This window comes from Cherax quadricarinatus, chromosome 72 (genome assembly GCF_038502225.1).
Source record: "Cherax quadricarinatus isolate ZL_2023a chromosome 72, ASM3850222v1, whole genome shotgun sequence".
NCBI classification, from domain to species: Eukaryota; Metazoa; Arthropoda; class Malacostraca; order Decapoda; family Parastacidae; genus Cherax; species Cherax quadricarinatus.
The window spans coordinates 14,607,204-14,624,854 of NC_091363.1; the positions used below are offsets into that span (position 1 = coordinate 14,607,204).

The window sequence follows — 17,651 nt, forward strand, 5'->3', positions numbered from 1 at the left end:
AAATGGATATTCACAGCCATGTAGTTAAGGATGCCATAGAGTTAATACTCATTTTTCTGTGAATTAATTATTTAGAAAACCGATAAGTTGGTAAATGAGACACTTGTGCAACATTTGGGTATCCTGATTGTGGAAAAGTTTCTCCAGCCAGTGGTTACTTTAGTCCAGTGCAGAGAAAGATGGAAGACGAGTTTCAGGCATTCAGTCCCCCAGCCTGGAGTCGATTTATTCAGTCCATCAACCTTGTCAAAATTGCAGCATATCGGCGGAGACAGGGCTTATATACTGATGACAGATGAGGTGGAGCAGTGGTAGGCGGAGTCACCAATGAACAAAGCCACTAGTGTACATAGTGGCTTTGTCCATTTTTCTACCAGCTGTACATTACATTATAAGCGAGTTGTGTAGTTGTGTAGTATACTTAGATAAACCCGGCTACGTTATAGATAGGCTCCCTGGCTGGCTATGCCCTCACGAAACCCATTACGTGTGGGCAGTAGGCCGCAGCCCCCCCCCCTCACTTCCGCTAGGCTAGACTCGACGACAAGGCTTCTGGGCTTCTCCTCAAGACTCTCTCTTAATTATACGCTTGCAAAGTCATCCAACGTGTGTAATTCTTATTCCAGTATCTCCTCACGAGCTCCCACGACATCCATTCTTCTGTCAGTGCTCTATGTAGAAAAGAGCAGCACAGAGTAATGAGTACTAACAGACATGTAGTTAAGGATACAATACAAAAATGGGTATTTGCATATATGTAACTTAGAATGCCACAGACAAATGGCTACTAGCAGACAAGTAGGTAAGGGTACTCACATATATGTAGTTTAAGATACCACAGAGAAATGGTATTCCCAGACCTGTCGTTAACGATGCATCAGAGAAATGGGTACTAAAGCATATTCGTTTAGGATACTAGAGTTTCATGTGGGGAAACTGTCCTAGTTAATGACTACCACAGAGAAAGAAGTGTACTTTCAGAAATGTAAATAATAGTACCAGAGGAAGACATTGGTACTCACCGTTAAATAGCGAAAGATTTCACGGAAGCAGAAGGTACCAACCCACAAGAAGTTACGAATACCAGAGACATGGACACTATCAAGGATTAAGAACTAGTAGTAGTAGAATAAGTATTTGTGGCAGGATAGTTGATATTTACATAGCATTCTGAACGTGCTGGTCACCATTGCTCTTAGCAAATAAAAAAATACGTATATACAAACTACACTCAATGAAGCAAATATAAATTTAACAAACAACAAAACCAATGGACACGACTGAAATGTTCAACAAATTAACACCATCATACAGTGTTAAAACACCCAACATCAGTCACATGTGTTCAATATACCTCAGCGAGGATACTCACCGACTTGTCGTTGAGGTGAAGCACGACACAGGGCAGCTTCGCCGTCTCTCCCTCCTGGACAGTCACTATGGACTCTGCTGGACCGAACTCTGGCCGCTGCCACCACCCATCCGTCACACCCACACCTGAAGGAAGACCAGGAGTACTTGGTTGATTGGTTGGCTAGCTGTTTGAATGATTATTTGGTTGGATGGATTATTAGGGGGGTGTTCACACACTTAGAAAGAGGGGGACAGCGGAAGTTTGGATAGATGGACGTGCCCAGAAGATTGATTAGGGTGTGAGTGACACACGGTGACCTGAAAAATACCCTATTGGGATGAGGACAGGCAGACAATGAAGTCATGTGATTCCTGTGTTGTTAGGTAGGTGGTGCTTTGCCTGGTTGAGTATCATATATGCTAAGGTTTTTCAAATTTTGTAGCGTAAAGCATTATCTTCAACGGTGTCAGTGACAGAGATTAGTGAGGCTTCCAGACATCGTCGGCGTCTAAGATCTTGCTCGATGAGAACGAGCTGTGCCTCGTTCCAGTTTCAATTTCCTAGTGTCTGCTCGCGTGCCTTGTAAAACCAATTTGTCAGTATCAATTACCATGCTGTAAGGTTTATATGTAAACAAATTGGCCGAATTCATGTGATATTTACCACTGTGCTTGAAGACTCATTAGCTGGCTGAGTACACAGAGGAAAAAAAAAACACATGGCAGTGAGTGTACTCAGGTCTCCATCATTAACATTTACCTGCTTACTACATATTTTATATATTATAAATATAGGTGGAGGGAATTTATGGGTACTCAAAACTGCATTTTGTGTTGGCCTTTTCCTTGACTCTTGAGGGTAGTCCCTTGTCTGGGGACTTAATTTACGACTAGGTACAACAGGCCATTTTTCATATACCTGCATTCACAATAAAGGGCTGCCCAAAAGTTTGTGTATACAAGGGGTGCCCGAAATTTTGGATAGCTAAAGAGGACTCAAAAGTCTGAATATATATATAGGGTGCATAAAAATGTTTAGACAGGAAAGATTATAATAGGCTTGCAAATGTTTGAAAGATAAAAGTTACCAAAATGTTTCCATAAATATGGCGCAGCCAGAAGTTTAAATAAACATGGGTACATACAAATTTAAATTTGTTATGAAGGATGAGACGGAAAGAGAAGACAAAAAAAAAAGTTTGAACAAAAGGGGATGGCCAAAATTTTGGATTAAAGGGTGAATGCCCTAAAAGTTTGGATTAATAGGAAGGCGCTCAAAAGTTTGGATTAACGGGGTGGCGTCCACACACTTGGAAAAGGGAGCTGCCAGAAGTTTGAATAGAGGGACGCGCCCGATACATCGAATAGATTAGCGGTACCCAACAGTCAGGATAACAAAAGTCTTTTGTTATAAACTCAAATCACATTAAAGAAAAGGACACAAGTGCAACTAATGTGACATTTTATTGTGGCAACATTTCGCTCTCCAGGAGCTCTGTCAAACCGTTATGGCTTGATAAAGCTCTTGGAGAGCGAAACGTTGCCACAATAAAATGTCACATTAGTTACACTTGTGTCCTTTTACTTTACATATTGTCGGTAATTCTACCAACATTATTACACATTAAAGAAATAAACAAAAGTTTGCCTATGTTAATCTGATTGACACTGTTAGTTAACACTGTTGAGTGTATAATTGACATGTACCTATGACAAAATGGATAAAATTAACTTGGGTTAATTTTGTCCCCCAGAACGCAACTCACACCAGTCTCCTAACACCCAGGTACCTACTTGCTGTTAGGTGGACAGGGATAGCAGATGTCTTAAGGAAACACGCACCTAAAGTCAGTTCCTGATCAGCCGGGCTGTGGCTCGTACGTTGGCTTGCGTGCAGCCAGCAGCAACAGCCTGGTTGATCAGGCTCTGATCCACCAGGAGGCCTGGTCACAGACCGGGCCGCGGGGGCGTTGACCCCCGGAACTCTCTCCAGGTAAACTCCAGGTAATGTTTCCACCCGTACCGACACGCAAGACCAACTTACACCCACCCGCACCCTCTCATGTACCCGCCCAACCTATCAAAGCTACCCAAAGTTCTCGCTTTAAAACTACCCGAGAGTTTGTTTTAATCATCCACGAGACCAAGCGTAAGTAATTGCACAGTAATAACATTTGCATAGATTTACACACGAGATTCAGATTGTGCAAGAATGGTATCAAATACCGACAATATGAAAGTTAAGACACATGTGGCGAAACGTCTACAATAAAGATATCCAGATGTTGCACATGCGTCTTAACCGAGATTCAGATTATTGGAAGTTAACACAAAAATTGCTTAGAGCATATGACTGTTATTAAATTACACTATGTGCAGAGCATATATATGTAAACAGACTACGTTGCACTCTAAGTAAAATTACTGCACAGTGTCTTAATATATTTGTCGGCAAGTCTTGTCATGAAACGTGATTTTTTTTAGTGAAGTTTGTGAACGTTTCTGTCATGGACAATTTCGACTATGACGTTTCGATTAGGGGAGTGATCGTTTCCACCAGATTAGAATGCTTGTTAGATTAAATTAGATATGGATGCTGGTTACGACAGATGAAGTTATCTTAGTTTAAGGTAGGTTGTGCATAGATGCTGATAAGGTTAAATTAAATTAGATTAGAATGTATTAGGTTAGAATAAATTCCGATTAAGTTAGGTTGAGGTAACAGTAATGATGTTCACTGCCAATAAGATGATGAATGAAGACACACAAAACACCTGGGTGTAGCTCCTGAGTGTTTATCAGCTGATACAGCAACACTATGGAATCGTGGTATAGAGGATACCATCTTCAGCCTGCTTGCTGATCACCATCCCATCTCTTGGGCATGACCTACTTCCACTAGCGGGTCCGCCCACGGTGATCTGGAGTTTATCTGGAGAGAGTTCCGGGGGTCAACGCCCCCGCGGCCCGGTCTGTGACCAGGCCTCCTTAGGTCAGTGTCCCAGGATGCGACCCACACCAGTCGACTAACACCCAGGTACCCATTTTACTGATGGGGAACATAGACAACAGGTGGAAAGAAACACGTCCAATGTTTCTACTCTGGCTGGGAATCGAACCCAGGCCCTCACCGTGTGAAGCGAGAGCGTTAACCACCAGGCCACCAGAGCCCCCTTCATACCCCAAAGGGGTATGAATACCCCCGGCTAAGATCCTTGTGATCTAGGCGATAAAGCTGTAAGATACATGAAGATCAGGGTATCGATTTACGTTTTATACGCCACTTCCACTTCTTTGCGTAGGCTGAGTGTATTTTACGCCCTGCTTCAACATTCTTCAGGTTCACTGTCTGAGAAAACTCCCAGGAAAGCGAGTGGGAAAAGAATTTAATAACTATCTTCCCAGCATTCCCTCTTTCGTCCCTTCACAACCATGGTACCTGTTGCTAAACCCAAATCACTATTCTCGACTGTGTGCAAAATTTTATGTATTTTAGCATTGGCACTTCGTTTGTTTCAGACCGTATCCCCAACCATGTTGTAGATATTCAGCCATGTTGTAGATATCCATGTTTTAGGTATCCAACCATGTTATAGTTATCCAACCATGTTATAGGTATTCAACCATGTTGCAGATATCCAACCATGTTGTAGGTATCCAACCATGTTGTAGCTATCCAACCATGTTGTAACTATCCAACCATGTTGTAGATATCCAACAGAGGCGAGAGGCAAGACCAACTCTTTAAAGGCATGTTGCCCTGGGTCATGGAATATGTGATACGTTGACAACTCCCTACCTCACGGGCATCGGTCTATTGATTTTTTTTTTGAGATGGCTTTAGTACCACCATAATGACACTGACGCTTTCGTGCCCATCATTGGATGAGAAAACTACATAAAGGTAAAAATATTAATTATCATGGGGAGAGTTAAATCCGTAGGGATTATTCAGCGCTTGTTGGGGGGCGGGGAGAGGAAAGCATTCAGGCATAATTCAGGGAACTGGAGCACAGATCCAATTCCCTAGATCTAGAGTCCCTCATCAGCATCAAGAAACCTTCATTGAGGGGAAATAATAATAATAATAATAATAATAATAATAATAATAATAATAATAATAATAAAAACATTGTTTACCAAAACAGATCTTAGAGAGAAACAGCAAAACACCGACAGTACAGTCAGACTGATTATGGAGCAGTATTTACTAGTACAACATTTCGCCAGAAACTGGCGAAAATTTCTGAAGAAACTGCACCAATAAAGACTCCTCTGCATTCAAAGTATTAAAATTTCTTGACTAACCCTTAGGCTTCGAAGATACACTGAAGAGGGGTAGGTCCAAGATAAGAGAATATAGATACAAAAAAATTTAATGATAAAGACGTAAGAAGGAACTTAGAGAGGATGAGCTGATGCATAATATCAGTTAAACCTAACTACATGCTACGTAACTCCGGCTTAATTTCTTCGACCTTCCTTCACAGTGGATGGCCCTCAGGTCTGGTATTATCCTGGCTGCCATCCACTGTATAGCTTTGAATTTTAACATATGCTTCATCAGGTGTGGGCTCCCTACTGGGGCATTATACCTTATGACAACGTTTCGGTCTGTCCCGAACTGTCAACTCGCTTGACAGTTATCCAGAACGGACCAAAACATCGTTATAAGGTTCCTCTTCCGCTGCATCTGCGGGCTTTTGGTGAATTGTTCCACAGGTGATACTGTAATTTCACTTCTTTCCGTGTTTCCCTTTATAGATATCCAAGTGCTAATTTTTGAACGTACCCTCTTTACACGAACTTTTTTTCAGACTAGGTTGCAAAAAAACTGTATAAAAGTGCATTAAGCCACGTTTTACAAACAGTATCTTGTCGAGAAAGACATCAAAATTGAAAATGATCTTGCTGAAGTTCGGCGGGGTGAAAATATAACTTATGAGACATGAGAGTTATCTGACCAGTAGATATGTGGAAAATAATTTCCCAGAATTATGCTATATATTTTTTATAATGTAAATATACCTGATTAATACATTACTATGGCTGTAAAGTGTATTTTAAAGAAGAGAACCGACAGGGAAGCTCTGCGCCTGCGCTGACGAGCAGGAGAGAGACGCCATTGTTTTGAATGTGGTACAGGCATGTTAATGAAATGTGCATAAATTTTCGTGGCTCTAGGGGTTATATTGAGCTTAAAACCTCTCAGATAGGAGCCGAAATTGTTGGATTTGCAGTCCTGCATAACGTGAACATTAGGCGAGTGGACAGGACGGTTCAGGAACCCCAGCTAAGTCATGTCTATTTATGTTGGAATTCTGGCCAGTATTTTCTTCACATTTAGGCAGGGGTTTGTGTATGACACACCAAGTAATTTCCAGACAAATTGGTGAGTCTTATTATTATAAATTCTCCTTCAATGTATATGTATTCACATTTTAAATTTAATATACAGTCCACATATTTATATTAATGTTTTTACCAGAATTCCTGGTGATGTATATTTCATTTGAAATTAATATAGGTCCAAAGTGACCTGTGGAGAGATATGACAGTAGTAGGTATCGAAGAAGGACATTTTTTGTGACATAAGTGTCCTAAAATTCCTACTTGTCTCTGTAACCTTGATAAAGAATAATTATCTTCGTTGCCATTTACTGATATGTATCTTATGAGTTACATCCCCGTAAATTTAATTTTCCACAAGACAGTAGGGACCAAGAACTGGAGCTAAACCAGTATAAACACAGACGAGTACCCAATTAAAACAAACGTGTATGTACATGATTCAAAAATAATTCCCTAGTAAAGAAACTAGACTGGAAAAGTAACTCCTGTCTAGCAAAATTCTTGGACAGTGATCTAAATTTTTATGCAATACTTAATCAAATTTTTCTTGGGCAGCACCCATGCCACCTGCTGTATCTCATCCAAATCAGGCAATGCATTTTTTCGCAAAAGTTCTCCAATTTCACGTACATTATCACCAAACATGACAAAAAGGTTTTAATTTCCATTGACGTTGTGCAGATGAGACCTTATCTGCCTGGCTGATAAATGTGTCAACCTGCCTGGGTGACACAACAGAGACATGTCATAATCCCTGAGTGACATAATACAGACATGACATCCTCCCTGGGTGGTATATTAGACATGTCATCCATCCTTTCTAGCATAATAATGATATATCCTCCGTGGCTGGCATATTATAGACATGTCGTCCAGCCTGGGTGACATTATATAGACTTGCCATCCAGCCTGGGCGACCCATGACAAGTGCTAGCTAGCAAGCAATACTAATGAGGTTTTCCGTTCTTAGCTCTCAAGAACATTACCATGACAAAAGTTAACAGAGGGAAATTAGGAACAAGAGTTTACTAGAAATAAATGCGTAGTGGTGAGGGTACAGTGATAATGGTGGTGATTGAGGTAGTTCATTGTCGCATATTACCATCTAACAATAGTTTTAGATGTGGGTGATGCTTCTGCTATTATTGTTCACCTACTCCAGATTCTCGGAAATTTACGGTAATTGTTTGTTGTAAAGAACAAAAGGTACAATAACGTGGCTTGAACAATAAATGCATATGATCCAAGTCGGACCTAAACATCGCCGTAAACTTCTCACACCTATGTGCGATTATTTGTGTACTGTCTGTTGTATCTTGTCACTTGCAGGGCAAACGTGATGCTGCTGCTTCTTGGCCGGCTAATTATCACCTCAACTTTTGCTTCTAAGAACTCTTATATAGCTTTGTATATCCTTGCATATCTATGGTTTCCAGTCAGTGTGTTGTGGTGTTGTGGAGTTGATCTCACAAGGATCTTATGCAGGGTCCATATGTGTGTCTTGTGGATGGTTGCAGGATACTCCTCTCATGATAACTTTCTTTTCAAAGCTGAGCTTTAAGATAATTCTACGTTGCACTGTGCACTGTTACTGTGCACTGTTACAGTGTCACAGTCGGGGCTCGTGTGATTTCCACAGCCCGGCACTGTAATTTGAACTGTTTTGGTTTTAGCACCGTGTCCACCTTAGGGTGTATGACGGTCGCTATTGCTATTCATTGTATACTCTCGTTAGTCGAGTTGTTGACTATTGTATCACAATATTGTATCTGTCTTGATAAGACGTTTAGGGTGTCGTTGGTATTTGAATTCAGTGATCTAATGTATTACATAAATACCATATACGTTCCGCACGACTTACATAGTATATAAAGCAAAATAATCTCAGACAGGCGATCTTAACGATGCAAGACAAGCCACGGTTAAAGATTTCCACACCTCATGGCTTGATTTGTATAGTGTATAAAGTATTCACCCAGCCATTGTCATCGTTAAATACACAATATTAAGTATTTGAGATAGGGAGAACAATGAGTTTTGTTCTTTACAAATCACTATTTACATTCTTAAAGTATTTAGATATGCATCCCCTAGTGTATTAAACCATTTCTAACTAATATGTTTATGTTCATCTTCCTAAAGAAATGTCCAGAGTTTATTAAGTAATCAGGTTCACCATTGGTGGTAAAACATTATTGTAGAAACACAATGTTTGTCACTGTGATTCGGATTGTAGAATCCATTGTAGTGACTCAGGAATCAAAATTTGTATTTGCTATGATACATATTTTTTTGATCCATCCTAACCTTACCTAACCTATTTTACCGTATTTTTTTTTTCAAAGAAATTCTACTAGATATCATACAGTTTAAATTTATTTAATAGTACATAAAATCAATGATATGTATTTTATTCATTATGTTCAGATTGATTTTCGCAGATTTATGGCATAAACAAATTCTCACTGTTTATTCGGCAGAAGTATCTTTATTTTTAGGTATAACTCATCTGTTTGGTTTATTCTGCATGTAAAAGAGGTCGAGAGAATGATGACAAAATCTAAAAGAATAAATAAGAAAGTGGGTAAGATGCTATCAACAAATTTTGTTGAGAATAAGAAAAATTTTTGTAGTAAGATTAATAAGTTGAGAAAGCTTAGGCAACGAATGGATTTCTCAGTTAAAAATAGGAGAGGAGAGTTATTAGATGGAGAGTTAGAGGTATCAGGAAGATGGAGGAAATATTTTGAGGAACTATTAAATGTTGATGAAGATAGAAAAGCTGTGGTTTCGTGCACTGGGCAGGGAGGCAAAACATCTTGTAGGAGTGAGGAAGCGCCGGATGTGAATTTGGGAGATGTGCATGAGGCTGTGCGTAGAGAGGTAAAACAGCTGGGAAGGATGACATTAAAACAAATGCTAAAATCAGGTAGGGATATAGTTTTGGAATGGTTGGTGCTTATTGTTAATAAATGCATGAAAGAAAGGAATGTACCCTGGGAATGGCAGAAAGCATGTACAGTGGACCCCCGCTTAACGAACCCCTCCCAATGCGACCAATTATGTAAGTGTATTTATTTAAGTGCGTTTGTACGTGTATGTTTGGGGGTCTGAAATGGACTAATCTACTTCACAATATTCCTTATGGGAACAAATTTGGTCAGTACTCATACCTGAACATACTTCTGGAATGAAAAAATATCGTTAACCGGGGGTCCATTGTATAGTTCCTTAGTAAAAAGGGAAAGGGTACATGTTTTCAGAGGAGCACTAATATATAAGATAATTAGTGGAAGTTAAGGTAGAAGATGAGAAAGATTGCATTCAAGATAAATGGCATATGAGTAATAAGGAACCGAAATTGAATACACTGAATATTGGTGGGAGAAAAAAATCAACTTTTGAGAGAAATATAGGCTAGATCACAAGCAGTTAATGAGGAATTAGGAGAGAGAGTGTAAATTTAAGAGTGCCATGTTCGTGAAGCAGTTATGGTCACAGGAAGGAGTTGCGGGGGGTGAGAAGTGAAGTCAAAAGTAAAATGAAATAAATAAAGTAGTAACGGAGAAATTTAAAAAATATAGAAGCTTCTAACAGAAAAAATATGTACAGAAAGTGTAGCAAGAGTAAGAGAGCAGTTAAAAAAACGAGCCGAGGCAGCGCGGAGAACGAGGAAATAAGAAAAACGACGAGTTTTTATCTGCAAATTTTGCTGAAAACTAGAGAAAGTTTTAATGAGTTAAATAAGATAAGAAAGCTTACAGAGGGAAATGAAACTTAAGCTGGAGTTCACATCATACCACGTGGATCATACGAGATAATACCACGTGGATCATACGAGATAATACCACCTGGATCATACGAGATAATACCACCTGGGCCATACGAGATAATACCACTTGGGTCATACGAGATAATACCACCTGGGTCATACGAGATAATACCACCTGGATCATACGAGATAATACCACCTGGATCATACGAGATAATACCACGTGGATCATACGAGATAATACCACCTGGATCATACGAGATAATACTACCTGGATAATACGAGATAATACCACCTGGATCATACGAGATAATACCACCTGGATCATACGAGATAATACCACTTGGATCATACGAGATAATACCACGTGGATCATACGAGATAATACCACCTGGATCATACGAGATAATACCACCTTGTCATGTAAGGGTAATGATTGAATAGGATATAAGGGGAATATGGGAGTAAGGGATTATGTAGGGAGGGGAGAGGCAGGCGAGGTGGTAGGAGTGAGATGAGTGCGGAGGTAGGTAGGTAATGACAGGTCAGTGGTGACCACCACGACATTCTCATTAACTCTACACTACTCACTAACATATGCCTCGCCCACTCTTCACTCATATAAACATAATAAAATATGAGAAATAGGAATAGCTAATAACGGGGACAGTGAATATTACTATTCTACTCAAACACAGTTTATTATTAAGTCCTTGTACAATAATATATTTGGGAACAGGAGTACATTGGGGTTTAGATAAATGGGGTGGTACACATAAGCAGTGAGACAGGGAATACAATTAGCTTGGCGAAACAGAATATTACTTACAATATAGTAAAGAGGACAGTTCACCACAGGAACTAAGCCACAGGTCCCAAGACCTACACAGCACGAGTACTGCCCCAAGCCAGTACTCTGCCCAATGCCTTCAACAGTCTCCTCCAGAGACTTCAGTAGCCTTCTCCCGAGCCCTGCACCCCAGCAGCAGCTCCGCTCGAATCTCCTGATCATGCTCTTCTTTGGGCTTTTATGGTGGTCCAAGCACCCTCCACAACCACGTGTACGACCTGACGCCTAGGTCTAAGGCGTCAAGAACAAAAGACCTCAGACGTGGGCGTGGCTACAGACGTTTGCCAAGGCAAGGTGTGACCATATAATTGGTTAAATTAGGTCTCCCCAGAGACCTCACAAGCCCAGCTGGACTACATCACATCCCCCTTTCTCCCCCAATTTAAAATATCTGAGAACTAGGACAATTTGTCCTAGTTATTAGACTATTTTAATCCTAATCCCTTAAATCTATTACAATACAAAGACAAAATTATACATAATACAATTATATTTCCCTCAACCTCCTCAACTACCACCAGGCAGCATAATCAGTACCTCTGGCAGTTGACCAGCATAACAGTCGCTCTCTGGTGCAAAGCCTCCTTACCCGTTATTTCTCCTTAAACCTAAATATCGGGCTCCAGTGCCTTCCCTACTTCTACTAGAAATGCACTAGCCAATGCTAGTCACCCTCGCACGTTAACCATTGGGCCAAACCTCTCTAGGCTTCTATGGCGTGGAAAACTGCTCCAACGGGTTGCATTCTTTCAAGTAACTGCAACTAGACCACTTCACGACCACCAAGGTCGCATTTTCGGCACACTTCACATGCACACTACAACATCTGAAAATCGAGACAGGGCAGACATCGCAGCTAAGACCCTCCATTATCCTATGCCACTACTAGGATTCACTGGCCTCATAAAACAAGGCGGCCATAATCACTGGACCGTTTTCAAGGTCACCTTATTCCACACAGGTAACACTAACACTTCTGGCAAGTCAAAGTAGGCTGGGGACATCTCACACTCCTAATTGTCTCTCATGGCTGGCAGGGCATCCCCGCATACCTGTCGCACAGGTCGACCAGCAAGGCAGGACACACCTCCATGCCGCCCTTGAAAGCAGGCTGGTCCCAGCAGCTGGAGTCCATCTCCGCGGCTCACGTCCTTCCACATCTCCGAGGATGGCAACTCCTTCATAGTAGATTCTCCTGTCCTGGCACACCAGCCAGAATCCCTCACACACCACTGCAGCATCACCGCCATCTCCTCTTGAGCTAGGCAGCATCGCAGCATCACAGCACGGCCACAGCATATCCATCATCACAGCACGGCCGTATCACAGCAGCACATAGCACGGCCGTATCACAGCAGCACACAGCACGGCCACAGCATCGCAGCACGGCTACAGCATCGCAGCACGGTCCCAGCATCACAGCACGGCCGCAGCGTCTCAACATCACAGCACGGCCGCAGCATCTCAACATCACAGCAGCACACAGCACGGCCACAGCATTGCAGCACGGCTACAGCATCTCAGCACGGCCACAGCAGCCGACATCAGCAGTAGCAGGCTATGGTCAGTTGCTCGAGGTGAGGTGAGGTCACTTCAGGTCATCAACAGCAGGTGCGGTCACCCATCCCTGGCAACTGCTAGTAACTCGCGGTCCGTGGGTGATGGTCACAGAGGCTGGGTGACGCAGACAGACACCCACTACACTGGATGACAGACCAGGGCAGCAATACATCTACTGGGGCACATCAGCTGGGTGACTGGGCATATCAGCTGGGTGACTGGGCACATCAGGTGGACAGCAATCATAGGCAACTCTTCAATGGGTGACAGTTGTGGGTAAGTCTTCCAAGGCGGGCTGGGTGACTTCTCATTCCTCTGTAAATATTAAATTTCGGCCAGTAATTGCTTCCCCCAAAAGTCTCACCCAAACACTGATATTCTCCACCATTTATCTCAAACCAACAACCAACTCCACCAAATATAATAATACAACCAAACAATTATTCAGACCCACTGTCAAGAAAAGGTCAGTTAAGGTCACTAGGATTATAATATTATAATAACACACAAAATCAAATGGTAGCAAATGGTAGCATAAGTATAACCGAGCAGTCAAAAATAAGGCACATGGGACTGGTTCCTACTATAAAAATAATAAGAACCACCACCGCTTAGACACCATGTCATGTAAGGGGGGTAATGATTGAATAGGATATAAGGGGAATATGGGAGTAAGGGATTATGTAGGGAGGGGAGAGGCAGGCGAGGTGGTAGGAGTGAGATGAGTGCGGAGGTAGGTAGGTAATGACAGGTCAGTGGTGACCACCACGACATTCTCATTAACTCTACACTACTCACTAACATATGCCTCGCCCACTCTTCACTCATATAAACATAATAAAATATGAGAAATAGGAATAGCTAATAACGGGGACAGTGAATATTACTATTCTACTCAAACACAGTTTATTATTAAGTCCTTGTACAATAATATATTTGGGAACAGGAGTACATTGGGGTTTAGATAAATGGGGTGGTACACATAAGCAGTGAGACAGGGAATACAATTAGCTTGGCGAAACAGAATATTACTTACAATATAGTAAAGAGGACAGTTCACTACAGGAACTAAGCCACAGGTCCCAAGACCTACACAGCACGAGTACTGCCCCAAGCCAGTACTCTGCCCAATGCCTTCAACAGTCTCCTCCAGAGACTTCAGTAGCCTTCTCCCGAGCCCTGCACCCCAGCAGCAGCTCCGCTCGAATCTCCTGATCATGCTCTTCCTTGGGCTTTTATGGTGGTCCAAGCACCCTCCACAACCACGTGTACGACCTGACGCTTAGGTCTAAGGCGTCAAGAACAAAAGACCTCAGACGTGGGCGTGGCTACAGACGTTTGCCAAGGCAAGGTGTGACCATATAATTGGTTAAATTAGGTCTCCCCAGAGACCTCACAAGCCCAGCTGGACTACATCACAACCTGGATCATACGAGATAATACCACCTGGATCATACGAGATAATACCACGTGGATCATACGAGATAATACCACGTGGATCATGCAAGATAATACCACCTGGATCATACGAGATAATACCACCTGGATCATACGAGATAATACCACCTGGATCATACGAGATAATACCACCTGGATCATATGAGATAATACCACCTGGATCATACGAGATAATACCACCTGGATCATACGAGATAATACCACCTGGATCATACGAGATAATACCACGTGGATCATACGAGATAATACCACGTGGATCATACGAGATAATCCCACGTGGATCATACGAGATAATACCACGTGGATCATACGAGATAATACCACCTAGATCATACGAGATAATACCACCTGGGTCATACGAGATAATACCACCTGGGTCATACGAGATAATACCACCTGGATCATACGAGATAATACCACCTGGATCATACGAGATAATACCACCTGGATCATACGGATAATACCACCTGGATCATACGAGATAATACCACCTGGATCATACGAGATAATACCACGTGGATCATACGAGATAATACCACGTGGATCATACGAGATAATACCACGTGGATCATACGAGATAATACCACGTGGATCATACGAGATAATACCACGTGGATCATACGAGATAATACCACGTGGATCATACGAGATAATACCACGTGGATCATACGAGATAATACCACCTGGATCATACGAGATAATACCACCTGGATCATACGAGATAATACCACCTGGATCATTCGAGATAATGCCACGTGGATCATACGAGATAATACCACGTGGATCATACGAGATAATACCACCTGGATCATACGAGATAATACCACCTGGATCATACGAGATAATAGATGTGGTGGTGACATCTAAAGGCTCGCACTCTCATCTGAAGGCGCGCACTCTTATCTGAAGTCTCGCACTCTAATCTGAAGGCTCGCGCACTCATCTGAAGGCTCGCACTCTCATCTGAAGGCTTGCACTCTCATCTGAAGGCTTGCACTCTCATCTGAAGGCTTACTCTCTCATCTGAAGGCTCGCACTCTCATCTGAAGGCTCGCACTCTCATCTGAAGGCTCGCACTCTCATCTGAAGGCTTACACTCTCATCTGAAGGCTTACACTCTCATCTGAAGGCTTACACTCTCATCTGAAGTCTTACACTCTCATCTGAAGGCTTGCACTCTCATCTGAATGCTTACACTCTCCTCTGAATGCTTACACTCTCATCTGAAAGCTTACACACTCATGTGTATAACTTAAATAGCTTATATGAGGAGGAGGAGGAATACTGAAGTAGGCCTACTGGCCTGTACTTGTCATGTTCCTGTCAAACCCAAACCCACTAAACATTGTTAATAATGAACATCAAAATGGTATACAATACTGACAGGTTGGTAGGTAAGACACATAGGCAACAGTTAGGCAACTTTATTCCGAAACGTTTCGCCTACACAGTAGGCTGCACCTCTCCTTCCGACAGTATTTAAGTCTCCGCACTGTCGCTTGATCTTCAGATAGTTCCTGACTATGGAACTGAACTTCTCCAGGCTGAGGGACTGACAACCTCAAATTCTACGACTTCAAGGGTGATGGACTGATTACATCGTCTTCACATCTCTACTGTTCCTGCCTACTTTCTGCATTCGACTGAAGAAGCCTACTGTGTAGGAGAAACGTTTCGGAATAAAGTTGCCTAACTGTTGCCTATGTGTCTTACCAATGTTAATAATGTCTGTGTTAATTTGTAAGACACATATGCTACATTTGGGTACCTTTACTGTCGAAACGTTTCGCCCACGAGGTAGACTTCATCAATCAAATACAGAGAAGAATGCATTTTAGACAGCGGGAATAATGGCGAAGATGTAATGAGTCAATCAACCTTGAAGGTCTAGTTTGAGGTGGTCAGTCCCTCAGTTTAGGCTACTGCACCTCTTCAGTATTCGACTGAAGAAGCCTACTGTGTAGGCGAAATGTTTCTAAAAAAATCTGTTGTGGAGGGAAGGCGGGGTAGGGGTCGGCCTAAGAAGGTTGGAGGGAGGGGGTAAAGGAAGTTTTGTGTTCGAGGGGCTTGGACTTCCAGCAAGCGTGCGTGAGTGTTAGGAGCGAATAAGTAAAACTTGCGTTTTTAGCTTAAATAACAACGCTCTTCTTGCCGAATAAGGCAAGTGAAAAAATTTATACGGAATAATATCTCAAAAATCATTCTGAACCTAGCGAAAAAAAAATAAATTTCATTGTGTTTATTTATTACTAAATTATTGTAAACTTATCTAAAATATATTTACTTAGATTAGGGTAAATTAACTTGCGCTTGTTATAATAAGGTTAGGTAAATTTTCTAAGGTTCTTTTGGTACAAAATTATTTTTTACATTAATAAAAATGAAAAAAAAATCTTTAAACGTATAAGAGAAAATTTTAGAAAGGACTTAATTTTAAACGAGTTCTTGCTAATTGACCAATTTTACCTAATGTGTGTGTGTGTGTGTGTGTGTGTGTGTGTGTGTGTGTGTGTGTGTGTGTGTGTGTGTGTGTGTGTGTGTTGTATTGATGACGTTTCTGGTATATTAATATTAATGAAAGTTGTTAAAGTGCCTCGTTTATGCAGATATAACATAAAAGGTGAATTTTTAGGAGTGTGCAAAGAAGTAAATTAACCAGTAGATGCAAAAATAGAATAATACATTACTCAAATTCACGACAATCAGAAAAGTTTAAGGAAAATCCAACAGAGAATAAATCTTCAACCAACATCCATAATAACTCGAAACAGTCACAGTATTTCTGATTTTTTTTCCTTGATATATCAAGAAAAAAATTATCCATCTCTCGTCCAAAACACGACAATTTCGTCACTACTGCTGGTAGTTACGAGTTTTCTTGAAGAGAGAGACTGTTTACTTAAGAGTCATATACAGTGTCTTCGGCACCAGAGTTAAGGCAGATATGTGGAAAATGGCACAGTTCAGAACATTAAAGGCAACATTTCGCCACTAATGGCTTCATTAGTGCCGATTAAGCCACTCGTAGCGAAACGTTTCCCTCTTATAAATATCGTGAACTGTTTCTTTACCACATCTTGTCGGTATCAGCATACCGTTTAACACAGAAATACTTGGAGAGTGTACAACACCAACGATGTGTGTGCTCTCACCCTAGGTGAAGCAGCTAGTGTAGATGAATGGTTCAGAGAACCGACACGTTGATAAATTAGACACATGTGCAACTCTTGGGTATCTTTATTGAGGAAACGTTTCGCCCCACAGTGGCTTCATCAGTCCATACAAAGGAGAATCGTGAAGAACAGG

General features: G+C 41.5%; 1 protein-coding gene across 3 annotated transcripts in view; it reads right to left on the reverse strand.

The window, feature by feature from the left end:
• Positions 1-17,651, reverse strand: part of LOC128701229 (zwei Ig domain protein zig-8-like) — a 339,665-nt gene that overhangs the window by 192,494 nt on the left and 129,520 nt on the right. For all 3 annotated transcript variants that reach the window (XM_053794808.2, XM_053794809.2, XM_053794811.2), the window contains exon 2: positions 1,373-1,497. In XM_053794808.2, the coding sequence (XP_053650783.1) occupies positions 1,373-1,497 (125 nt within the window). The remainder of the gene's footprint in view (positions 1-1,372; positions 1,498-17,651) is intronic.